The sequence below is a fragment of the Gopherus flavomarginatus genome, chromosome 4 (assembly GCF_025201925.1).
Source record: "Gopherus flavomarginatus isolate rGopFla2 chromosome 4, rGopFla2.mat.asm, whole genome shotgun sequence".
NCBI lineage: Eukaryota > Metazoa > Chordata > Testudines > Testudinidae > Gopherus > Gopherus flavomarginatus.
Genome location: NC_066620.1, coordinates 200,566,669 through 200,592,814, shown reverse-complemented (window position 1 = coordinate 200,592,814; position 26,146 = coordinate 200,566,669). Strand labels below are relative to the sequence as shown.

The 26,146-nt window shown below is 39.4% G+C and overlaps 1 protein-coding gene across 5 annotated transcripts in view; it reads left to right on the top strand.

Annotated features, from left to right (window-relative positions):
- Nucleotides 1-26,146, top strand: part of ITSN2 (intersectin 2) — a 125,444-nt gene that overhangs the window by 22,481 nt on the left and 76,817 nt on the right. For all 5 annotated transcript variants that reach the window (XM_050950537.1, XM_050950538.1, XM_050950535.1 and 2 more), the window contains exons 2-8: nucleotides 811-874; nucleotides 17,361-17,453; nucleotides 18,225-18,288; nucleotides 21,014-21,177; nucleotides 22,835-23,035; nucleotides 23,136-23,232; nucleotides 24,694-24,836. In XM_050950537.1, the coding sequence (XP_050806494.1) occupies nucleotides 844-874; nucleotides 17,361-17,453; nucleotides 18,225-18,288; nucleotides 21,014-21,177; nucleotides 22,835-23,035; nucleotides 23,136-23,232; nucleotides 24,694-24,836 (793 nt within the window). In that variant the 5' untranslated portion in view covers nucleotides 811-843. The remainder of the gene's footprint in view (nucleotides 1-810; nucleotides 875-17,360; nucleotides 17,454-18,224; nucleotides 18,289-21,013; nucleotides 21,178-22,834; nucleotides 23,036-23,135; nucleotides 23,233-24,693; nucleotides 24,837-26,146) is intronic.

Sequence of the window (26,146 nt, the reverse complement as noted above, 5' to 3'; positions counted from 1 at the left end):
ATTAGCTAATGTTTTGCAAATATAAAGAACTAATAAATAAAATGTTAAATACTCTTGAAATGTGACCAAACTAGCAAAACAAAATGTGACCGGCAGCATTTTAACATTTATTATTCTGAAAGTATATGTTATATAAGAACCGCTCTGATGATGATACTTTTTGATAATATAACAAAAATAATTGACTTTATAACAATATTCAGGTTTACATGCTGGAAAATAGACTGTTGCATGATTTGATTGGAGCTAGTTATTTTACAGAATGAAGTATGCAGGGTCATTTCCACTAATCATGCTTTTGTAAGTTCTGTGGAAAGTTATTTATCGAATATTAGAACTATTTAATTTCAATATTGTTCTTTCTTTTATTACCAGAAGTATTGTATTCAAGTATGTCAACTATAATTTTAATTTTGATAAATATTCAAGTAAATCATGGAAGTTCGGACTGAAAAAAATCTGTTAGGTTGTCTGTCTAGACCATCCTCCTCCTTGTTCTGTACAGTATATGTTCCAGTGTGGTGGGGTGTGTGTGTATATCTTACGCAGTACAATGAATGCTATTTTCCTTCAAGAATGTGATTCTAGGTTCAAGACTGTACTGCATACCAAATAATCTCCCACCTACAGAAATCTCCCACCAACTTCCAAATGCAAATTCAGTATGTTCAGTAGCAGCTTGAAGCCCTGCATTGTTTGCTTCCGGAAGTGTGAGCTGAAGAGGACAGACATTCCCTCTGCTCAGCAGGAGCACTAAGCTGTGTTCTGCCCTTGTTGCATTATTAATGGGACAATGTTTTTATGTTGCAGATGGCTAAGAGCTAGCAAGGCACATTCAGGACCATGATGGCTCAGTTTCCCACAACCATAAATGGTAGGTAGCTTGGTCTGGGTTCATTTATGTGAGGTCGGAGAGTGCTTTTTTGTCTTTATATTTAATATCAATATTATTAATAATTAACTGATTGCAACATATACCTCAATGTTTTGGTCAACTTGCTGTAGCATATATACTGTTGCTTATGACTTCTGATGTATAGTCTATGCTCTAGGAATTGGAGGAATTCAGCACAAGTTTGTACTGTAGTATAATTAAGAGTGCACATATGCCTGGAGCATCTAGTAATTTTAGATAATTTAAGGAGTTATTACATGCCTATACATGACTGTAATTTGAATACTGAATGACTTCAGATGAGGAATAACCTAAGTAACCATTAATTAACAGAATAGGTATTTGAGTTTCTATAATATGGCATAGGATTTTAATATGTTTTAATTTAGATATGGTAAATATTATTTAGTTTAAACTAAAATATTTCAATTAATTGATTATTCATAATCAATACAGAATGTGCTCCAAATATCCAGATAAATCTTAACTGTTTTGCCTCTTGATTTTATGTTCTATTGTCCTGCAAAATAATGCAGAAGCTCATGGTTTTTTTCAGTTTCCTTTTAAAGACATACTCCAGATAAAACTTTAAAAGATGCTATGCAACTTCTGACTATGTGTTAGTCAGTTGGATGACTCTGTTTCTAAAGGAAATAGTCTGCCTTAAAGAAGCATATTGCTAAATCTGCTGAGAAATTGGAAGTTTTTATGCTATTTTACCTGGTGACTTCATTTCTATAATTGAAGCTACCCAAAAACGAAAAAGAATGGTTAGAGGCAAAACACGCTCTGTCTGCCAAGTGGGGGAAAATCTGACAGTTGGGTAAAAAAATCTGCAATTTTTCTGGTTTGTTGTTTGAGGAGATAAAGTACAAGAAAGACTAAGAGTTTCTGGTAGCTAATTTAGAAATTCACAACTATTAAGGTTAATTAGGATAAGGTGTTTTACATGTAAAATAAAAATATTTTGAGTCTTAACTATAGGACAAAAATTTAGTTATGCAGCCATGTTATGGATGTTTTGAATAAAATGTGTAAAACCATTATACTGGTGAATAGCAACCATTATGGTGCTATTCACCAACACACCGTTATATTGTAAATGGCAACTGTAGCAGCATCCAGAAATAACGTTTCAGTATTGCTTTAAAAATTAGTATAACAGTAGAAGTTGGAACAAAATAAATCCATGTATTGCATACATGAATTCTTAGGCAAAACAAGATGAGTACCACGTTGTCTTTTCCACTTCATTGGACAGATGGGACAGAAACTTAGTGGAGTCCTGTTTTATTTTTCATATTGTTGGGCTTTTTTTGTTTTGTTTTTTTTTATTTTTAAAGTGCTGATTCTTTGGCAGTATTTCCCACCCCAGATCCCATGGAAACCATTCTTGTGATTCAGGGCTAGTTTATCTCCAGTCATTGTTCCCTTGCTGTCCCCTATGGTGAATCTCTGCCTAAAGTTAATGCAGTCTTGTGCTTTGTCTTCACACACCACCTCGACCCCTTCAGTCCACTTGGGCACTGAGAGAAGGCTATAGGGGGCAGAGAAGCAGCACTGAGGCACAGAGCCTCTGGATCTCAAAAATTTGTGGGTTCGGGGAGCTGAACAGCTTCTCAGTCTGTACCAGAGAAAACTTTCCTCCTTCTCATCTGCTCTCAAAGGAGGAACAATGCCAAATAAACTTAAGGAAATTCACTGCAGAGAGTTTGCAGTTTACTATGTGAAGTCTGTGCTTTTAGTTAAACCACTTCCTTTTGAAACACATCTGAGTGCATGTAGTTATTCATTCATATTGTTTAATCAGAATTAAGTGCAGTTGAAACAAGTTAGGTGGAGAGTGGTTTAAAGTCCTACTGAGATTTCATGGTAAACATTGAACAACCTTTTCTGTAGAAACTATTCTGTTTATGTAGTCTGTATTCTTCTTCCCTGTTTTAAAATTACTAATGCTATTTCCATTAAAACAGGATTATCTGCTTCTACCATTTATTCTTCAGTTGAAGTAATTTGTATTATGGAGTTCATCCCAGATGAGTGCCAGTAAAATCTCAGTTCCACACAAAAATGGCTGCTATATGAAAATAATTCAGAAGTTTAGATTGTTACAAGTAGTCTTGGTAGAAATAGATTAGAGGGAGAGGTGCAGGTGAACAGGTTAAAGATGCATGACATATGTAAGGTATTGTATGATTTGGAATTTATATCACACAGATCACCACATAGTGGTGAATGTCTGTTCTGGGCAAATAGTGGGGTCCATTGGATAAGCTTTTGGACTGTGAGTTGGAGACCAGAGTGGTATTCTCAGCTCTGTCATTCGCTCTCTGTGAAACCATAGGCAAGTTACTTATTATTTGTATTGGGGTAGTGTCAAGTATAATTCCCAATTCTGGACCTTAGCGTCCAAAATATGGGTACTAGCATGAATTCCCCTAAGCTTAATTACCAGCTTAGATCTAATAGGCTGCCACCAATCAGGACTTAGAGTAGAGCGCCTGATAGACTCTGGTCTCCCCCAAAAACCTTCCCTGGGGGTCCCAAGACCCAAATTCCTTGAGTCTCACAACAAAGGGAAATAAACCATTCCCTTTCCCCCTCCCTTCTCCCTCCCAGCTCCTTCCCGCCCTGGGAACACTAGGAGAGCACCTGATTCAACTTTTTGAATCACCTCACGCAGAGGCCATACAGATTCAAGCTGCGTGAATCTAACACAAAGAGAAAACTTATCCTTCCCTTCTCCCCACCAATTTCCTGGTGAATACAGATACAATTCCCTTGAACCTTAACTAGGAGAAAAAAATTAAACAGGTCTTAAAAAGCAAAACTTTTAATAAAAAAGAAAGAAAAAGTAAAAGGTTTATTTCTGCACTTTAGATGGTAAAAAGTTACAGGCTCTTTCAACTTATAAACAATAGAAAGAAACTTTCTCCAGCAGAAACACAATTTAAGCTACTTCCAGCAAGTACACATATGCAAATAAGAAAACAGATCAGAAGACTATAACCGCCTTTTTTCTTACTCACAATTCTGAATAGATAAGAGACTGTAGCAGGGAGATTGGCAGAAACCTGGCTGCACCTCTAGTCCCGTCCAGGACCCAGAGAGAACAAAGCCAAACCCAAAACCCACAAACAAAGGCTTCCCTCCATGAGATTTGAAAGTATCTTGTCTTCTGAGTGGTCCTCTGGTCAGGTGTTTGCAGGTCACTGTTTGTTAACCCTTTATAGGTGAAAGAGACATTAACCCTTAGCTATCTGTTTATGACAGGTAGCGCCCACAGACTCCAGTCATCCTTTTTGTCTACAGTTTGCAATCTGTAAAATGGGGATAATGATACACACTTCTGCAAAATGCTTTGAGATATATAGATGAGAAGCAATACTGTATGTGTGTGTATGTATGTAACTTTTCAGTAAGTAGAAACACTTAAACAGAGCCATACTTAGACTATGTCCCAATATCCAAATAGCTGAGAGTTTGACGTAAGCTCTGGTCTGCGTCACACAACTGAGCCAATAAGAATCCGGAAGCACGTGAGCCAGCAAGCAACAAATGTTCCATTTTTATGCAAATATTCTTTACTAGTAGCAACAAAAGAAATCCAAATAATTTTCTCTAAATATTATGTGTATTACCATAGCAGAATGTCTCTCTCATTTTCCTGTGTGCCACTGGTGGCTCTTCAAGCAAAATTTTACAGCACTCTATGACTTTAATTGGCTTTTATTTTGCTGCTACTTTGCATAGGATGGAGGCAAATCTAGTTTTAAAATGACTATTAAAAGAGGAAGGCATTGACGAAGCCCATACGTCGTCTTGAGAAATACAGAATATGATGCTTGTTCTTCTCAGTGTTCCCCCAATGAAGAGAGAGAGCTTAATGATGGAAAGCTGAAAACCAAATTCTGTTGTTTATACTTATTGTCGCAATTACAGGGTGAGCTGAACTTTAGTCCCTGTTTAGCCCCTCTCAAGTCTATGGCTTTGGGGACATATTTTTGTAACTTCACTCCTCTCTGGGTAGAACTGCGCAGTCCTACCACTCTCTTAGACTGAATCTGAACTACAAACCCCCATTTACCATCTGTGTTAACCCAGTTGGCTCAACTGTTTGGCACCCATAAACCCTTTTCCTCTGGGAGCCTGTGACAGTGGCTGATTAATGTGATTCAAAAACAGTAGCTTCAAAACGAAGAATTATGTATTCATTCACCCAAAGATACATAGCAGTTAGAGTCAACGGTTAAAACATATTTAACTCCTATTTCTCCTGTACTCCTATTTCTCCTTACCTAACCCTTAATTTTTCTTTGCAAGGTTTGGTAAGTCTCATTCAGCCCAGTTGTCTCAATTTCTGGCCTGGGAGAAGCAGACTGCTATGCTGTAGCACATCTTCTGTGATTCTCTCTGTCAGAGAGCCATCTTCACCAACTGCTGCCCATTCAAACCCTTTCTTCTCTAGGGCAGTATCTCTTTTGATTGGGTATGTCTACACTGCCCATGTTACAGCACAGACACGCTTTATTGCCAGGGAAGAGTTATCCCGGCAATTAAAAAAAACAACACCCTGAACGAGTGGTGGTAGCTTTATCGCCAGCCCCGGCGATAAAGCGCTGTCTATACTGGCACTTTTCAGCACTAAAACTTTTGTCGCTCAGGGGTGTGTTTTTTCACACCCTTGAATGATTAAAGTTTTAGCACTGAAAGTGTCAGTGTAAATGCAGCCATCCTGGTTTTTGATCTAGGAATAGTAAACCTTCCCAGCCTAGCTGGAGCCAGGCATGGGGTATTCCCCAATTAATAGCTTCCCCATTGTTTCCTCAGGGACACTTGGTATTCTCTTGGACTATACCTTACCTCAATGGTTCTCAGCCTTTTTTTAACCAGGGATCCCTAAACTTAACTAGACAAACCTGCAGATTCCCCTTCATTGTTTTGTTTCTCATTATTTGTTTCTTTCACGTTATTTTAGTAGTTATCACAAATATTATTATAGAGAAATTATTATTATTTGAACAGATCAACAAAAAACACAGCAAATTTAAAATATTGACAATTTATCTGACACTGATGATAAATTACAGTGTTGCTAGATGATCTGTGGACATGTGGTCTGTGCAGCCGCTGGGGAAGCCACTGCTTCCTCAGTGCTTAGCTTCCTGGCAAGAGGCGTCCTGAGGCTTGCGCATCCCCACTGCTCTGTGGGGCAGAGTTTGTGGAAACCCCACCGGAAGGGTCTCCTCTAGAGTTGCCAGGCATCTGGTTGTTGATCGGGATACATGGTTGAAAAGGGACCCTGTTGTCTGTGGTCAGCATCGCTGACTGGGCCACTGAAAGTCCAGTCAGCGGCAGGCTCCCTCTCTGCCCTGGCTCTGCATGGTTCCCAGAAGCGGCTGGCATGTCCCTATGGTCCTTAGGTGCAGGGGTAGCCGGGGGGCTCTGCGCACTGCCCCTACTCCATGCACCAGCTCCTCAGCTCCCATTGGCCGAGAACTGCAGCCAGTCAGAGCTGAGGAGGTGGCACCGGCAAGCATGCAGAACCCCCTGGCCGCCTCTGCGCCTAAGACCTGGAGGGGTATGCCAGCTGCTTCCGGGAGCTACCTGGTAAACACAGCCTGGGCAGGGCCTCGGGGGAGGGGGGCAGGGCAAGGGTGTTCGGTTTTGTGAGATTGGAAAGTTGGCAACCCTAGTCTCAGACAGTAGAAAACTGGGGGGTGGGAGGGGGAGGAGACATGTGACCTTGCATGGTTCTCCCTCCCTCTTCCCTCCTGCATCGCCTTTGGGAGGGACCAATCAGTTCACAGACCCCCTTGATTATGCTAGTGGACCCCTAAGGATCCCTGGACCAGGGATTGAGAACCACTGCCTTATCTTACTGTTGTTTCCTTTCCTGTTTGTTTTTCTCCAGCAGCCTCCTTTGATTTAACTTCTTGCAGTCAGGGAGGATAATATCACACAGATAAACTGAGATGCATCTGATATTCATAAAATACACATAACTCATTCATTTTCCACACTTGTCCAACCCCATGATTTGAATTGGATTTTACTAATTGAAAATAGAGTTCAGTCTAATAATGTTAGCCTTACTTGGGTGTCCTGGAGACTAGCCAAGGCATGTCAGTCTGTTTAGAATCATCTGCTGCGTTTGCCCTAAATGAGAATTATTCTCTCTCAATAGTGGATAATAGCCGTTGCTTTCCAAAGCTGAGAAAAAGGTATTTAAGTTTGTCTGTAGATCCACCTGATTTTCTTATGTGTGATTGTTCTCAAAGTCCAGAGACAGAAAGACATTAGGTTCAACCTGGTATGTGTACCAATATATTGAGGCAAGAGACAAGGAACAGAAAAAGTTAAATTTGATTTCAGAATAGTCTTGATTTGTAAGCATTGTAGACTAGAATAATAACTACAGCTTTCCAAGGAGAAATACTGTTTCTTGGTTCAGAATGGGCTTTCATAAAACAGTGTGAAATGAGTTTTCAAGTTGTTTATTACCAATGTATGTGAGAAATGGAAGAAAATGAACAAGGTTCTGTTGGTGACAGTTATATAGATGTTCTTGTTGCTACAAGAGAATGGAAAAACAAAACACTAATTAAATGAAAATGTGAATGCAGTTACATAAAAGGCAAAAAAAAAAATTAGTTGGATTGTAAACTCTTTGGGAAAGGGATCAGCTCTTTGCTCTGTTTATACAGTGCCACAATGGGGCCCTACCTGCAGGGCGCCACCACAATAAAAATTGTGTTCTGCCCTATAGAGAAAAATAAGTAATAAATTAGTGATAAATAAGAACCAACTTGGATTTGTCGAGAACAAATTGTGTCACGCCATATCAGTTTCCTTCTTTGACAGGGTACTGGCCAGTGTTCCCTCTAATTTTTCCCATGCACGTGCAGAATGCATTTTGTTATGTACACCAATATAGAGGTGATGTGTGACACATCACCTCCATATCAGTGCGCATAACAAAATTCATGTGGCGGGGGCAGGACCGAGGGATTCAGAGTATGTGTGTGTGGTGGGGGCCTCAGGGTTGAGGCAGAGGGTTGGTGTGTGTAGGGGGTGAAGACTATGACTGGGGGTGCGGGCTCTGGAGTGGGCCCGGGATGAGGGGTTTTGGGTGCAGGAGGACCCTCTGGGCCGGGGCAAGAAGTTGGGGTGCAGGAGGGGTGAGGGCTCTGGTTGGAGGTGTGGGCTGGGGGTGGGGGGGCATGGATGAGGATTTAGGGTGCAGGCTGCATGGGAGCTGTGGCGGGGAGAGAGGACTCCCCTCACCGCTCTCTCCTCGCAGCAGCACCTGGTGGGGGGGGGGGTGGAAGAGGCACCTCTTCCCCTGCCGCAGCAAGTCTGTGTTGGTGCTGGAGGAGGGGCTCCTGTCCCCTGGCCATGGCAAGTCCGGGGCAGGTCCATGATGGGGCTGGTGGGGAGAGGCACCGCAGCAGATCCGGGAAGGGAAAGAGGCATCACTCCTCACCGCAGTCCTGAGCCCCTGCGCAGAGCTTAATAGGCGGCTGCGCAGCCTAACGTGACTAGGGGGGGTGCAGTAGATGTGATATATCTTGATTTTAGTGAGGCTTTTAATGCAATCCCACATGACATTCCCATAAACAAACTAGGGAAATGTGGTCTAGAATAGATGAAATTACTGTAATCTGAGTGCACAATTGGTTAAATTATACTCAGACTAATTATCAATATTTTGCTGTTAAACTGAGGGGAACATACATGTTGGCATCCCTCAGAAGGCTGTCCTTTGTCTGGTACTATTCAATATTTTCATTAATGACTTAGATAATGGAGTAGAGAATTTGCTTATAAAATTTGCAGATGACACCAAGCTGGAAGGGGTTGCAAGCACTGGAGGACAGGATTAGGATTCAAAACAACCTTCACAAATTGGAACATTGGTCTGAAATCAACAAGATGAAATTCAGTAAAGACAATTGCAAAGTACTAGACTTAAAAAGGAAAAAAATCACATGCACGACTGCAAAATGGGGAATAACTAGCTAGCCAGTAGTACTGGAGAAAAGGATCAGAGAATTAGAGTGGATCACAAATTCAATACTAGTCAACTATGTGATACAGTTGTGAAAAAGGCTAATCTGGTGTGTAGTAACAGGGATGTTGTATGTAAGACATAAGAAGTAATTGTTCCACTCTACTTGGCACTGATGAGGTCTCAGCTGGAGTATTGTGTCCAGTTTTCAGGGCCACACCGTAGGAAGGATGTGGATAAATTGGAGAGAGTCCGGAGGAGAGCAACAAAAATGATAAAAGGTTTAGAAAAACCTCGCCTATGAGAAAAGGTTAAAAAAATGGGCATATTTACTCTTGAGAAAAGATGAGGGAAGGGGGACTTCATACCAGTCTTCAAATATGTTAAGGGTTGTTATAAACAGGACAATGATCAATTGTTCTCTGTGTCCACTGAAGATAGGATATGAAGTAATCAGCTTACTCTGCAGCAAGGGAGGTTTAGGTTAAATAGGAGATACTAGGAAAAACTTTTACTACTATAAGGATAGTTAAATACTTGAATAGGTTACCAAGGAAGGTTGTGGAATCCCAGTTATTGGAGGTTTTTAAGAACAGGGATTACACGAACATCTGTCAAGGATGGTCTAGGCAGGGGTCAGCAACCTTTCAGAAGTAATGTGCCAAGTCTTCATTTATTCACTCTAATTTAAGGTTTTCTGTGCCACTAATACATTTTAACGTTTTTAGAAGGTCTCTTTCTCTAAGTCTATAATATATAACTAAATTATTTTTGTATATAAAGTAAGTACATTTTTTAAAATGTTTAAGAAGCTTCTTTTAAAATTAAATTAAAATGCAGAGGCCTCCCTGACTGGTGGCTGGGACCCGGGCAGTGTGAGTGCCACCGAAAATCAGCTCGCATGCTGCCTTTGGCACGCGCAGGAGCAGCGCCAGGGTTTTTGGTGCCCTAGGCTAGGGTCCTTCCGCTCTCCCGGTCGACGGCGGCAATTCTGCAGTGGGTGGGTGGGGGGTCCTTCCGTGCTCCCAGTCTTCGGGGCATTTCAGCGACGTGTCCCGGAGCGAGTGAAGGACCCACTGCAGAATTGCCGCCGAAGACCCGGAGCTCGGAAGGACCCCCCACTGCAGAATTGCTGCCGAGAGCAGCAACATACCGCCCCTCCAAATCCTGGCCCCCTAGGCGACCTCCTAGGTCGCCTAAATGGAATCTCCAGCCCTGGGCACGCATGCCATAGGTTGCCTACCCCTGGTCTAGGCTTACTTGGGCCTGCCTCAGCACAGGGGGCCGGACTAGATGGCCTTTCCAGGTGCCTTCCAGTCCTTCATTTCTCTAATTCTATGGTTCTTTAATTAAATAAGTGCTTGCCGTTGCCTGAGCACACCATTATGTAATCAGTTTTAACAATGGGGGAAAAGAAAGGAGAGAGAGTTGCATGTTGAAAATGGCAAAAAGCTAATGAAAAGTGCATATTTCTCAGAATAACAGTAAATGTTCTATTGCTGTCAAAGAGACAAGATGAGTTCCAAAGCAGATCAGCTTCTGTTGGTGAAAGACAAGCTTTCAAGTTTACACAGAGCTCTCCTTCAAATCTGCCCCTGGAAATTTCCACCCTTACTGCCCCTGGAAATTTCCACCACATGCATCTGAAGAAGTAGGTATTCACCCACGAAAGCTCATGCTCCAAAACGTCTGTTAGTCTATAAGGTGCCACAGGATTCTTTGCTGCTCTTCAAATCTGGGAAACTAAATCAGAGTGTCACAGCTAAATACAAGGTGGAACAGAACTGTTGCTATCAAAACATTTAGTTCTTTTGCCCAAGACAGGAAAAAGATCTACCTCTACAACTTCTACATTCCAATTATAGGCATGCTTTAATGAGACAGCACAACATTTGTATTAGAGAATTCTGTGGTAAGAAAGGTTACAAACACAGATGAGAGAAAGTTTGGAATTAATAGGTTTGTCCCTTTAGCTCATGGAGCCATAGATGGGAAAGACCTAGCTAGTCATTCTCTGTGGTATAATAAATTACTCAGATTGTAAGCTTTTTGAGGGGCCATCTTTTTGTTCTCTGTTTGTACAGCACCTACCACAAAGGGCTCCTTAGTGCTGCGGTAATATAAATAATACTCTCTGGAGTCAGTAGACCGGACAAGGCCGTGCAGTCAGGTAGTTGAAGCAGGGGCCTGGAAGTTAGGCTTTCATTCATGTGGCATGTCTATACTATAGTCAGAGACTACGTCTACAGTACAGTGGCATAGTTATGGTGCCGTACGTATGTTGCTGTAACCCTGTAATGTAGACACAGACTACAGCGACGGAAGGGGGTTTTCTGCCACTATAGGAATTCCACCTCCCCGGGCATTCTTCTGATGCCTTAGCTTTATCTATGCCTGGGGTTAGGTCAACATAACTATTGTATTCAGGGGAATGGATTTTTTTTCACACCTCTGACCACCATAGCTACGTCAACTTAAGTTTTAAGTGTCAAGCATGCCTCAGCTCATTCTCTTACATGTGTTTTTGCCTAATGAAAGCCCCCTAGTATCCACACACACAACCCTCAAGGCACGTGCATATTTGTGCCTTGAACCTGTACTTGTTTACTTGGCTGGAGGGAGGGGGATCCGGTTAAAGCTTGGACTGTGCTTTTGCTCAGACTAGAACCCATCCACTTTGCAGTGCGGATGCAGGCAAGATCATTTGAGTGCTGATAGTTCTCCAATATCCTTCCCACAATTCTCTTTGAGAGACAGACAAGTTCTTCTGCAATTGACACAATTGCTTGGGAAAGAATCCTAGAATGTCTCAGCACAAAGAACCATGGGTTATGCCCCCTGATACACGTGGGCGAGTGCAGAAATAGTGAGGATACAGGTAGGGCTTTGCTGTGGGAGTGCTCATACTAAGGCTATACTAACACACATGTTCAATCTCGGATGCCAATTGTCCAAGCTAACTGTGTAATGTAGACATACCCGTTGTGTGGCTTCAGACAAGACACTGAGTTTCTCTGTACTGAAGTTTCGCCATCTGTAAAATGGGGATAATATTTAGTTAATTAACTTCATTGGGGTATTGTGAGGCTTAATGTTATGCTTTTTGAAGTTAAAAAGCATTATATAATTACTGATTATTACGACTCACATGGACCAGGAACTCGCCTCCAATTTAGAATTATGATGTCTGGGGAATTAATTAAATTCATAGCTTGCTTGAGTATAGTTTTAATTATAAATAGAGCTGAGTGGCAAAAAACAACATCTTACCATCAAACAAAGAAATCACTCTCTGAAAGTCTGAGAAATATGAAGACTTTTCTCAAATAGAAAGGCAAATGCTGTGACCCTGTTGCCACCAGTACAGGCTGCTGTGTAGCTACTCCTCCTCCAAGGAAGAAGTAACTGGCTACCAATAAGAGGCATTTTACATTTTCAAGACTCTGCTGCTAGGCTCCCAATTTCTTCTGCAGTCATGATTATTCTTTAGGGTGGATTTAATTTAAATCAAATTGTTTTAAATCACTCATCAGGAAGACTTGATTTAATTATGGTTTTATACATAAAAGTGCATTCTTGTTGGTTGTTATAAACTTAGTACATATTCTTCACAACTCAGAGATGTAGGTTGCATTTTTAGAAGCTACACACTATACATTTTTAAATAGTGATTTATTTTGAAAAATTTTTCAGATTAGTTTTACACCTTTATCAGAAAATGATTGTTTGGTTATTTCATTTACCAAAAGTAATTGAAGCAGATATTTATGAAGTCATTGGGAGGTGAACTATCTCCAATTCAACAGGTTAATCATTAATATTTGGAGGATTTTCTTACCATGTTGTACTGGGAGGAGAACATCACCAGGCAGACATTTAAATTGTTTTATTTAACTAAAACCACAATGTTAAGTATTCTGGACTTTTTTCTTCAACCACAAACGTAATATTTTAACAAAACAAAACAAGCGTATGTCCCCTCATTTCTCACATTTATCTCCAGACTTCTCCTTGTCCAGATCTATTCCATCCCCAACAATCTTCTGTTCATTGAACTTTTTGAAAATTTGCACTTTTAGAGAGAGGTGAGGGATTGACTCTGTGTACACAAATTTGCAGAGAGAATAGAGTTGAGGTCTGTTGTTTCTCACCTCTATGTATTATTTATTTATGAAGTCACAAATCGACAGTTGGAGAACTGCAAAAGACACAAATCCTGTTTGAAAACTGCAAAATTAAGCATCTCTGATGATATCTTCTAGACTGAACAATGAGTCCCATTGGGTAGATAGAAAGATTAACCTAAGTAATCTATACAGAAGCCCTTGGAACTCATAAAATTGGGTCCCTAATCCATAAACTATTGGAACTCATTTACAAAACTTTTTTCTTAAACATTACATGAATATATTGTCTCATACTATAGAATTAGAATTTATAATCCATATTCCATGATGAGATATCTTTGAGCTATAATGTATCTTAATTAAAACTATCTTTAGATAGGTTTTTTCCCTCAAAAAGCGTTTTATCAAATCCAATTTAAATTTAAAAAAATCCAATTTGTTTTTATTAAAAAAAACAAACAAACATTAATTTTTATCCACCCTGAAGGTCCTCCCTGGTGTTTATGCCTCTGATGTATTTATAGAAAGCAGTCATATCTCTCCTCAGCCTTCTTTGGGTTAGGCCAGTGGCTCTCAACCTTTCCAGAGTACTCTACCCCTTCCAGGAATCTCATTTGTCTTGCATACCTCCAAATTTCACCTCACTTAAAAACGACTTGCTTACAAAATCAAACATAAAAATAGAAAAGTGTCACAGCACACTATTACTGACAAATTGCTTACTTTCTCATTTTACCATATAGTTATCAAATAAAGGATTTGGTATATAAATATTGTACTTACATTTCAGTGTACGTTTCAGTGTATAGACAAGTCATTGTCTGTACGAAATTTTAGTTTGTACAGACTTTAGTAGTGGTTTTTATGTAGCCTGTTGTAAAGCTAGGCAAATATCTAGATGAGTTGATGTACTGCCTGGAAGACCTCTGTATACCCCTGGTGGTACGCATGCCCCTAGTTCAGAACCACTGGGTTAGGCTAAACAGACCAACTTCATTGTCTCCTCTCGCCACTGAACTTGTGAATAGAACCCTGCGCAGACGATAAAATTTTTTATCCGCATCCAGTCCACGATCCGCAGACATGGTCTGCGGATATCTGCATTCGTGGATATAAGGTGAATATCTGCAGATTTGCAGACCTCTACTTGTGAATGTGTTTGGGTTGGTCTGAACCATTTTGTTGTTGATTCTCAGTCAAGCCCATAGAAAAGAGAGCTCTTTTTCTGTTGCTGGGCAGCATGCTTCAGAAGATGATTAAAACATATTGGTATAAGGGAAAAGGTTTGGGATGTTGCCTTTACAGTCATTTTCTGTACCTCTAACCACTCTACCATGCAGTTTTTATGGTGCTTTATTGTCAGAGCCTTTAGGAACACAGATCTGTATTGGCCAGGTGAATAAACCGCTGCAAGCACAATACACGCTACATACTACTTGTGTATGTTTCACACTCCTATATATTTAGAACCTGTAATGATTGCTTCTGTAATTTTTGCTGGGGTCAGCAGGAATTGTTGTGATTTGTACACTTTCTCTCTCTCTCTAGTATCTCACTATCCTTCTATTTGGTTAGCCATTACTCTTTCTATATTAAGCAGCAGAAGTAAAGAATTCAGTGTAATAGACCAGGATAGTTGTGTTCCCAACAAGATGATGATGTCAAAAAGGACCAGCTCTCCTTGTTTATATGCACAAGCAGAGTAGAGTTTCCTGGGACAACAGGTGAATTGCACTGTAAGGAGGTAGTGGATATTGAAGTGTAGGTTAACCTCGTGCTTAATGATTTTGGTATGAGCCCTGGAAACTGGGAGGGCATTTTGGAAAACAAAAGTGATAGAAGTTCTGACCCTATGCCCCGTATTCTTCACAGAGATCTGCTTATGATATGAATATGGCATAATTAAGATATGTTCTATGCAAGATGGGTCACGTGCAGTATCATTGGAAAAGTTATGATTTACTGAATATGATTATCCTATTTTTAGGCATGTATCATTTCTGTATCTGAAGTTAGGAATATTAGTGTAACAATTACAACTGTGTGTTCACCTGGGGAACGCCCACCAGACAGTTTCCAAACAGCCTGAATGGGTCATTAGGGGGAACAATAGGTCTTTGAAGATGCTACTCTCCCTCCTTCCTGAGAAGTTTTCTGGGATGCTGCTTTGGCACTGCAGGGTCAGGGGATCATGTCACCCGGTTCAGGACACCGTCTTGGAGTTCCAGAGTTTTTCATTGAGGGAGTGGGGGTCAAACTGGGAAACAAAGGATTCTTGTCATATGCAAATCCTATTTAAGGCTGGGAAGTGAGCTAATCTTGGTTCTTCTCTACTGGCTCCCTGCCTAAGAAGGAAGACTGCTGAAAACACCTGAAGAAACAAAGGCACTAAGCTGGGGCGGCCAGGGGCTGAGCCCAGGCAACAAAGGTCTAGCCTGTGAAAGGAGTTCCTGGAGGTTTAAGCTGCAGGCAATGCAGTTTACCTTCAAGAAACTCTGTGACCTGCATAAAACAACATTTAGGGTGATAATTTGCTACTGTTAACCAGTTAATTTAGTGTATTAAGTTTAGGTTGCGTGTTTTGTTTCATTTGCTCAGTAATCTGCTTTGATCTATGTGCTGTCCATAATAATCACTTAAAATCTGCCTTTTGTAGTTAATAAACTTTGGTTTTGGAATAAACAAATATTTGTGTCATTCATAACTGGGGGGGTGGGGGAAGGCAAAAAGCTGAGTATATCTTCCTCCACATTGAGGGAGGGGGTGGATTTCATGAGCTTATGCTGTATAGATTTTTATGCAGTGAAAGACAATATAATTTTGGATTTGCATCCCAAAGGAGGTATGCACTTGAGTGCTGGGCAATCTCCAAGCTGAGGGCTTGGCTACACTCGAAACTTCAAAGAGCTGCCGCGGGAGCACTGCCACAGCAGCCCTTTAAAGTGCAAGTGTGGTTGCGGCGCCAGCGCTGAGAGAGAGCTCTTCCAGCGTTGCACGTACTCCACCTCCTCATGGGGATTAGCTTGCAGCGCTGGGAGCCGTGCTCCCAGCACTGCGGCACTGTTTACACTGGTGCTTTATAGCGCTGTATCTTGCAGCGCTTGAGGTGTGTTTTTTTCACACCCCTGAGCGAGAAAGTTGCAGTGCTGTAAAGCGCCAGTGTAGCCAAGGCCTTAGTCTTCCCACGCAGAGCTGATCTCAGTGTCTGTGTATCTTTCTGCAGCTGGGTGTGTCCCTGCCTCTATGTATGTGCGTGCGTGTGCTGGAGAAGGCTTGAGGGCCTGGCACAGCAGGACAGGGTGTGGGAGCCTAGGCTGGTGGAACGGGCGGGCTCAGTGGGACCCCAGTGTATCAGGTGGCACCCGGGGGCAGGGGAGGACCTGTCACAGAGGTTTAAAGAGTCCAAAGAATTAAATACATTCCCAATTTTGAAATTGGAGCAGTAGTTACACAATTTCAAAGCACTGGAAGTATTGTATAGACTTTCAAAGCAACTTGTTTCCCCCAAATAAAAGATTACCCCACACTTGGCCATGTTTTTAAAAATACATCTTAATTTTAATATCTGCATCCTGCTCAGTAACTTCTAATCATTGCTTATCCCTCCCATATGCATATCCCATTCCTTTTAGTGTGGAATTAGGTGCTGTGAAAATCCACCCTCTTGTTTTAATCTATATAACACAACACAAAGAACAGGTGTTAGAATTGTGACAAATGTATAGACTAACTGAAGGGGTAATTGTCAGTTTTGGATGGGTTGTTTTATATGTAATTTTCTTTTGAGGTTAAGTGAAATTATATGCTATCAAGTTTAAAAGGTAATACACAGTTTCACCACTTTGTAGAACAAAAGTGGTTTTTGTTTTAAAGCAACAATTTTGTTTTTACAGTATTGGGGAGAAGTAGCAAAAGTCCTGCAGTTGGCAGCCGCAATGCATTAGCCTTCTGAGAGCCTTTAAACAACATTATTTATTTACCAGTGAACCAAGGAAATATTTGGTTCACACAAAGCAGCATGAGCAATACACTTCCTGCATAAGCTGTGAACAATCAGCAGTGGAAGGAAGCTGCTGTGCACCAGCTTTCAAAAAACAGCATAGTTTGTTTCAAAGCAGGGTATAAGACGAGCCAGATGGTGAACTGATTCAGCTGAGGCTTATAAATCTGGGAAGAAAGTTTGTGTTTCAGAAGTATTCTTGCCAAAGAGAGCAGGGTGTGTCATTGAAGCTCTTGATCTAATTTTGTCTCTTAAAAACAAAGGTTTAATTTCCCAATTGACAGACTTTTATTTTTAAATAATATTTTCAATGTATTATTTTTTTAGGAGGTCCAAACATGTGGGCTATCACCTCTGAAGAGCGAGCAAAGCATGACAAGCAGTTTGAGAGCCTTAAACCCATAGGAGGATATATTACAGGTTAGTTTGTGGTATACATTAACTTCTGTGTGCATTAAAGTACCTGTGTAAAACAGTTTGAAAACCTTCATCGTTGTTCAGCTGTTTGTTTGCTGTATGACTGATAACCATGCTGTTTGACCATAAAGCACATGTTTTTATTATAAACGCTTTCAGTCACAGGTTTATAAACTTGGTTTCATATGAAATCTGGTATAGAATATCTCTGCAAAAGGGGATATCCTTCTTTTTAACCTCTGCACTAATGCAGCCAACCACCTTTTGATGTCATCCCTTCCAGTTCCATAAGTTAAGTAGAGTCAGGCCAGGTCAGTGCTTGGATGGGAGGCTGCCAAGGAAATTTTTTTGAAGTTGCTGCAGCAAATGACATTGGTGATTGAGGAAGTAGCAGTAGACTGAAATAAAAATATATATACTGTTCTCCCCCTCACTCCCACTACCACCACCAACAAAAAAAAGCAGTCAAGGAGGCTGAGACTGAATACTCCATCATTTACATTGTATCTTTGTAAGATCTTGGCAGCTGTTGATTTGTGACATATAAAACGGCTATTTACAACTCATTTAACCCACTTCTGGGAGCCAAGATTACAAAAGCCTTTAGTACATGCAAACTGCCATCACCAAGAGCTTGTTACATAGTTCTAAATTTTCAAAAGAACTCAGCACTCAACATGCTGAGCTCTTGTGAAAGTTCTGGCTTTAATAAATATCTGCGACTTTATTGTAAGGTATTAATACAAGACTTGTTTTTTTCCTTTTTTATCACAGGTGATCAAGCACGTACCTTTTTCTTGCAGTCAGGTCTACCATCATCAGTCCTAGCTGAAATATGGTAAGGCTTTTAAAAATAAATAAATACATATATAATATAATATAATATATAATAAAGGATTGGAGGTAAAGTCTATGAGTCTAAGGTCAGAAGGGACCATTATGATCTTCTAGTGTGATGCTTGGCTCACTTGCATAGATTTTGGTTTGGTTTATGTTATCAGTTGAAAGACCACTTTTCAACTACATTATATAAAGAGTGAAACAAGAATGGTGCCTGGGCTTACTCATTTCAATATATACTTATCATTATATTTAAGTGTCAATATCTGTTATAATAGTGGAATAAATTGAACTGTAATGGAACTTGAGTAAAAAGGATTGTGTTGATATAAAAAACAAATAGTGACAGACAGCTTTTATTGCATTTTCTACATAATTAGTGGTTTAAGGGAATATAGTACATGTACACTTTTAGGCCCTGATCCTGCAATTAAGATTCAATGTGGCTATACTTGGGTGAATAGGTCTGTCTGAGCAGATCAGATTACAGGATAATGGCCACATTTTTTAATCAAGCATTTGATCCTACTCACAGAATCCTACTCACAAAATTCAGATTGGTCGACCATGAGCACCGTCACATGGATTGAAAATTGGCTTTAGTATCACAAACAAAGGGTAATGATAAACAGCAGGATATCAAATTAGGGGAGACATCTGGTGGAGTGCCGCAAAGTTCATTGTTGGGCCTTACATAACATTTTAAATAATATGGAAAAAGAGAGAAATGATAGGTTAATGAATTTCCCGGTTGATACTAAACGGAATGGTATTTGAAAGACCAGTAGAGACAGATATATCAGAAGTCACTAGAGAGGTTTGAAATATGGACAAGAAATAATAGAATGAGACACAGCTGGGGGGGAAAATGCATGCTAATAAATTGGGAATGCAAAATAGCCCAAACGCAAGAAGAAACCTCAGAAGACATAAATCCTACAATTGTATAGTTGGGTTATAGATATCAAATTGCATTTAATATTATGTAACATCATCTTCTTCCTTGCGTTAATTCCATTAAATAGAGTCTGCTCTCCAAGTTCTCTCCCTCCAAAGTGCTCTGTTCAGTGCCATATATTATACCACGTGCTAACCTGTCTTCCTTTATAACATCCCACCAGTTCTTCTTGAGTTGTCTTCTCTGTTTCCTTTAGTCTTGATCTGTTGGACTCTCTTATGTACATGGTTGTCAGGACTGCGCTTGACATGACCAAATCATCTGAACCTGCAGTCACTCATTTTCATTCATTTGGGGACTTATAATGTTAGTTTGTGGCAAATTTTTATGACTAGCTTCAAACCTGATGCCAGCCCTTCTCCTTTTTCAGTCAGGCCTGGGATTGGCTATGGCAGAATTACTATATCGTAAGAAAGCAGCTGAAAAAAACCACTGCAGTTTTAGTTGACACAGGAAGAGACATCAGCTCATGAAATAGGGAGGTAGTAATCCCTCATTGTGATTTCTGAGAGCACCCCAGAATATTGTGTTTTGTCCTGGGCATTTCATTGCTGGAAATATGCAGACACACTAAAGGAAGTTTAGAGAAGAGACCTGTCAAGTAATTAAGGGTGTAGTGGAACTGACTTGTGAGAAAACATTAGCTACATGTACGCACACCTCTACCCTGATATAACGCGACCCGATATAACACGAATTCAGATATAACGCGGTAAAGCAGTGTATCAAGAGGAACGAGGCTGCGCACTGCGACGGATCAAAGCAAGTTCGATATAACGCAGTTTCACCTATAACGTGGTAACATTTTTGTGGCGCCTGAAGGCAGCGTTATATCGGAGTAGAGATGTATACACACACAGACACACACACACTCTCCCCTTTCTATCTTGGTTAGATGATGAATGAGATATATAAGTGAATAAGATACATTTACAAATATGTAAAGGGTGTAAATACAAAAAATGGGTAGGAAATCTTTTTCATGGTATGTTGGGATATACGGGAACTAGGAGCAACGGAATGAAATTAAGAAAAGGGAAATTTGTTAAGTATCTGGAAAATTATCTGACAATAAAATGTATTAGATTCTATGAAGTAATCTTCCAAGGAAAGTGGAATTTTCTGGGAATAGTCTCTCAGTGCATGAGCTGTCCATTGTCTTTATTCACTGTTTATAATAATCAGTTTGGGAAGATGCCACGAGAGATGTGTTAAAATTTAAAAATAAAATTCACATACTAATTGAATTCTACATAGTGATCTGTAAGTATGTAGGTATACTATGTAACTATATTAAGGATTTTTAGTAAGTGCCATGTTGCAGTCTTTTGAATTGATCTCTTTTGTAATGGCAGATCTTCATTTAATGTGATCTGTTTGTCTAGTGCTGAGCCATAATTGGTGCATTAAATGTTGCACACAGGACATGAAGATACTATGTTGCCAAAGAGTCTGCTAGTTTCCTGGGCACTGAGTGTTTAATGTATGATAATTTTAGAAATTGAATCAAATAAGAAGATGCCAGATGGTCTGTATTAGCATATGTAAACAAAAACAACAGTGCTTTGCGCAAAAAAGTCAAGATCTACAATTTTCGAAGGGTTTGCACATTGTAGAAAGTAATTCATAACTTTCTATAAAATCAGTATCAGGTTAAACTACAAAAGATAGCAAGGAAATAGAATAAGGCGGCAATAAATGAAATTATATAAGTACTCAGTTTTGAGTGAGAAAGTTAATGTTTCCTTCCCCCTTGTTTTTTAAGGGCTCTTGCAGACCTGAACAAAGATGGGAAGATGGATCAGCAGGAATTCTCCATAGCTATGAAACTCATCAAACTAAAATTACAAGGTCAACACTTGCCTGTGGTCCTCCCACCTATCATGAAGCAACCTCCAGTATTCTCTCCGTTAATTTCTACTCGCTTTGGTACTTACGAATATTTAATATATTTACTAGTGTTGAGAGAGACACCAAAAAACAAAAAAATCAAGTATTGAGGTACATTCATATTTATATATAACAGATGAGATCATTACAGATCATTTGACTAAAGAAACAATGATTGGAAAAGGGATACCCTGATCTAAAGAGCTTTGCAAAAAAATTTCTCTGATGCTATTGAAGAATTATCCTTTAATTTTGGATGTTTGTTTCTTATTAGCTGCCTACAATGTAATTCACACAGGAGAACCCGACTAAATCATTACACTTTTGGCTTGTAAGATGCATGAAAACTGTTCTTATGTGTGACTTACAGGCTGTCTCCTTGACCTAGAACTCTTTTTTCCCTTTTCTCTCCAAGATGCTAACTTCTGCTCTTTTAAAATTATGCTTTAAAACTGGAGCAAGGTAAATATATAAAATCTCTCAAGGAATAGTTTTATTTAAAACATTTTTGAGTCCATCAAATGATTCAATTAATAGTACTCAGTCAGCTCTACTTCAACATTTATTTTCTCTTTAGCTTATGATTTACTCTCTCTTAGTGTATTCTGGGATTCTGTGTATGCGTGACACTGTGTATTGTGAAGCATTTATAAACCAAATAATGTCTGCTAGACCACAAAATATATCCTATGCATCCAGGTGTGTATATAGTTTATAAAAGTATGTGTATACATGTATCTATTGCACAACTGTTTTTAATTATCTGACTAGCTTTCAAGTATGTCTATGTATATTTACACAAGTATAGATGCTTGTAAATATGTAGCGTTGATAGCCATGTGATGAATTGCAGAGCCATGCAAAAAATTAATTTATCACACATTGTTCACCACCTCACCCAGCATTCTGCCCGTCGATCCATTTTCCCCAGTACTCATTAAATAAATGATGCCGGTGCCCTGAGTAACTTCCAACAGCTTCATTTGGAAAAAAAAATCCGTTAGCTAGAGACGTTTCCTTCTTTTTACCAAATGTGGAATTTTTCCTCCAAGAATACTGTGGACAGAGGCTCAAGACAAGCAGGGTTCAGTCCTGCAACAGTGACAACTTTTTCTATACATAAATTGTCACAGCTTTAAAGTCTATTATTTTATGTCCCCGAGGGGCTAGCAGTAAGAGGTTTATAGAGAAGTCATTATAGAGTGGGTATTGGAAACATTAGCTAAATATATTTTTAGCACATGTTGTTTGTTTCTTCATTTGTGCTTTCTTCTGCATGCAGCATACTCTGTGGCTGGAAAGCTTGAATTAGAGCTGTACAAAGTGTGGAGAAAAATAGATCGGGGGAAGTGATAGCTCAGTAGTTTGAGCATTGACCTGCTAAACCCAGGGTTGTGAGTTTCAATCCTTGAGGGGGCCACTTAAGGATCTGGGGCAGTACTTGGTCCTGCTAGTGAAGGCAGGGGGCTGGACTCAGCCTTTCAAGGTCCCTTCCAGTTCTATGAGATAGGTATATCTCCATATTTAATGTAAATGTACATCCTAGAGTATAGGCATCTCTGCACATTGACTGTCTCCTACATTGAGTTTGTATAGCATTTACCAGGCAAAATGGATCCATTCTTAGTTGAGGCCTCTGGATGCTGCTGCAGCATTAAATGTTTAATAATAGTTAGTTATTTAATTTCTCCTTTAGGAATGGGTAGTATGCCAAATCTGTCCATCCCAACATCTGTGCCTACAATTGCACCTTTAGCTCCCATGTCATCATTGACCTCAGTGACTTCGATTCCTCCCTTGGTTATCTCTACTCCACTGATGCCTTCTGTCAGTACATCATCATTGCCAAATGGAACATCCAATCTCCTTCAGCCTTTACCTATGTCTTTCTCTTCAAGTAAGTACAACACAGTAAGATACTCAATTTTGAATACCCTAATCTAATTCTTAGTGTAGATTATTAACTTGTATCCATTTATTTTTCTTTTTTGTTTCAGCATTGCCTCATCCTGGTTCTTTCAGTCTCATGGCAGGAGGATTTGGTGGTACTAATATACAGAAGGCACAGTCTCTGATCGATTTAGGATCTAGTAGGTATGAAACTTACGACTTAAAATGTCATGTCTTAGACTTTAATAACAAATGCCTTTTAAAAAAATTACCATATAACAGTTCATATTTACAGGCAGAAAAATAAGGAGATGTGTGAACAGCATATATAGACATGGTATTGCTGAACATTGATACATATCTAGGATATAACTGCAATAAGCAATTAATTTGTGTTTGGATATGAGCGGTTCAATAACATTGTCAGTAAATGTAACAAACATGCTCAAAGTGAGTGGGGGGGTTCAAATGTGAAAAAGCGCTGTCAGAAAGAATGGAATGAAGCAGTGTTAAATAAACAGAGACAAAACATACAATCCAAGAATTAGGTGTTATGGAAGCTATGTCAATATTGCAACATGTTCTTTTCTGAGGAAGTTGTGTATACAAAAGTTGTCTAAAAGATTATCTATTGCAAACATTTATCTCTGAGGTCATTTTGCAAGTAATTGAGATCATAAATCTTTGTGATCACCTTCCTTATTTGTTTGTGCCAAAAGCGTTTAAAATAAAAGTTGGGTCTCTTTGGCTGTGTCTATATTATCTTCCCCCCAGCCCTAGAGTTCCTCACTGTTGCTACAGCCAAATAGCTCCACTGCAATACTGCTGTAGCAGGGCTCAAGGCATCTAATGATATTTTAATCATGATGTTGTCTAACATTCAGAGCACGTTTATGAAATGTAGTATTTGGAAAGGTTTAGTAAAAATCAGCACTCTCACTCTTGCTACATTCAATGACTCTGAACCAGTGGTAGCAGCAGTGCAAAATTTTAGGGGGAAAAAGTATAGTTTAGGTGAGGCTTTTTGGTTTAGGGTATTGGCAGCAAGGAGTGACTTTAGAAGTTGCAGATGTTTTGTTTTGGAGGTGAGTCAGTTCATTGGTTGAATTTTTCATACATTTATGATTTCATTTTTTGATTTAATTCATGTCCTCACTGAAATTTGCTACTCAGTCATTGTCCTTAGTTCTCAGAGTCCAGCTGTAGGCTTTTTCAGGTCTTGATGTGTTCCCCCTGCCTTTCAGAACTACTGGATTTTTATTAATATGTCTTGACTTTTTTCCCCCCATGCTTTTCTCAAATACTTCTTGGTACAAGTTTTTTAACATGTTGTTTGTAGACGTATTATTTGAATGCAAAGACTGTTTTCCAGTATGTTCAATTTTTCATTTCAGTGCTCTAAATAAACACTGTGTGCTACATGTAATAAGCATGTAATTCCTCTATTTTTGGTTGCATAATAAGTTGAAAAACAGGGTTTTAAAATTCTATAATGTTTTTGTTATGATAGAGAGCAGAGACAGGATTGGGGCCTCCTGCTGAGTGCTGCACAAACCAATAAGGGGAGACAGCTCCTGTTCCAGGGAGCATATCATCTAAAGCTTGTTTATTAAACAGTGGAATTTAGCATAATGTATTTTTATCTTTTTAACATTTATATTGCAGTTCAAATTCTTCCTCCACCACTTCACTAACTGGGAGTTCACCTAAGACTGGATCCTCAGACTGGGCAGTTCCTCAGGCCTCCAGATTAAAATACAGGCAGAAATTTAATAGTCTTGATAAAGGCATGAGTGGCTACCTATCAGGTTAGTATAGCATTTGGACTGAAAAAAACAGTTTTTTCTAATTATTAGAACCTAAAAGATTAATGATGAAATCCTTTGAAGTTAATCTGAATTTTGCAACCAACTGCAATGGAGCCTGGATTTAATCCTAAATAACCATATGTTTTTCTAAACTTTTGGTCTGAATCTTACCGAGACACAAACTGGCTCATAAGTGTCACTGTATGGGATAACTTGTTGTTTAGCTTTTGTGTGTGTGTTAAGTTTAAAAAATTCCTATATTATGCTACACAAGACAATCTCAGTTTACTAATCTGTAAATGAAAGTTTGGGTATGTTCTGCAGGTCTGCCCTAAATTTGAACTTTGCTGGTTTCAAAGTTTTGTGCTTCAGATTCTCCTAACCAGCTGGCCTCATCTTTACTCTGCTCTGTTGTTTTGGGGGATATTTTTCAAAACTCCCCCAGTCAACTGAAACTTTTTTTTTAACAACAAATGTAGTATTGCACACCTAATTTTGTTCTTGAATACAATTTCATACAATGAGCCTAGAGCAGACATTTAAAGGGCAGAATTGTGTTAACATCTCTTTGATGTGAAAGGCTGTTTTTTGTTGGTTTAGGGGGTTGGTAGGTAGGTGGGTAAGTATATCTGTTGGGGGATGAATGAATAATACTTTTCTTTTTGACTTTTAGCAGTCATCCCTAAAGGTCTATCAGACATGGTACAGCCTATATATTAAGCACTCTTGTGGTTTAGATGGCTTCTAACCCCTTTAAACTCCTCTAATGGTACAGAAAAGATGAGACCTGTCATTTTAACTAAAAGCTCTTCTATGTAGCAGTTTTCAGTCTGATTCAGTTTTTGCTTCACCTTGCATCTGTGCTTCTGTTAATCAAGAGTGAAAGCTATGCTGCCATCTTTGTTATAAGGAAGAATATTCCTAACAAAGAAGAAAATGGGCTGCAACTGTTGGCAACAATGTACTGATTATTTTGCTCCATTGTGTTGAGTAGAGCTCAGCCTGTATACCTTTTGCTGAGAGACAAGGTGGGTAAGAGAATCTCTTCTATTTGATCAACTTCTTTTGGTGAAAGAGAAGCTTTTGAGCTCCACAGATCGCCAACAGAGGTTGGTCCAATAAGGATATTACCTTACGCGCCTTTTCTCTCATATCCTGGATCAACACATCTACAATGCTATCTTTTGCGATTCATTCTGTCATATTAAAAGGAAAGTATAGTTCAATTCTACTATACATTTATATTGGATATGAAAGCAAAAGATATTTTAGAATTCATAGAATCTTGGTGGAGAACTATACATAAAATA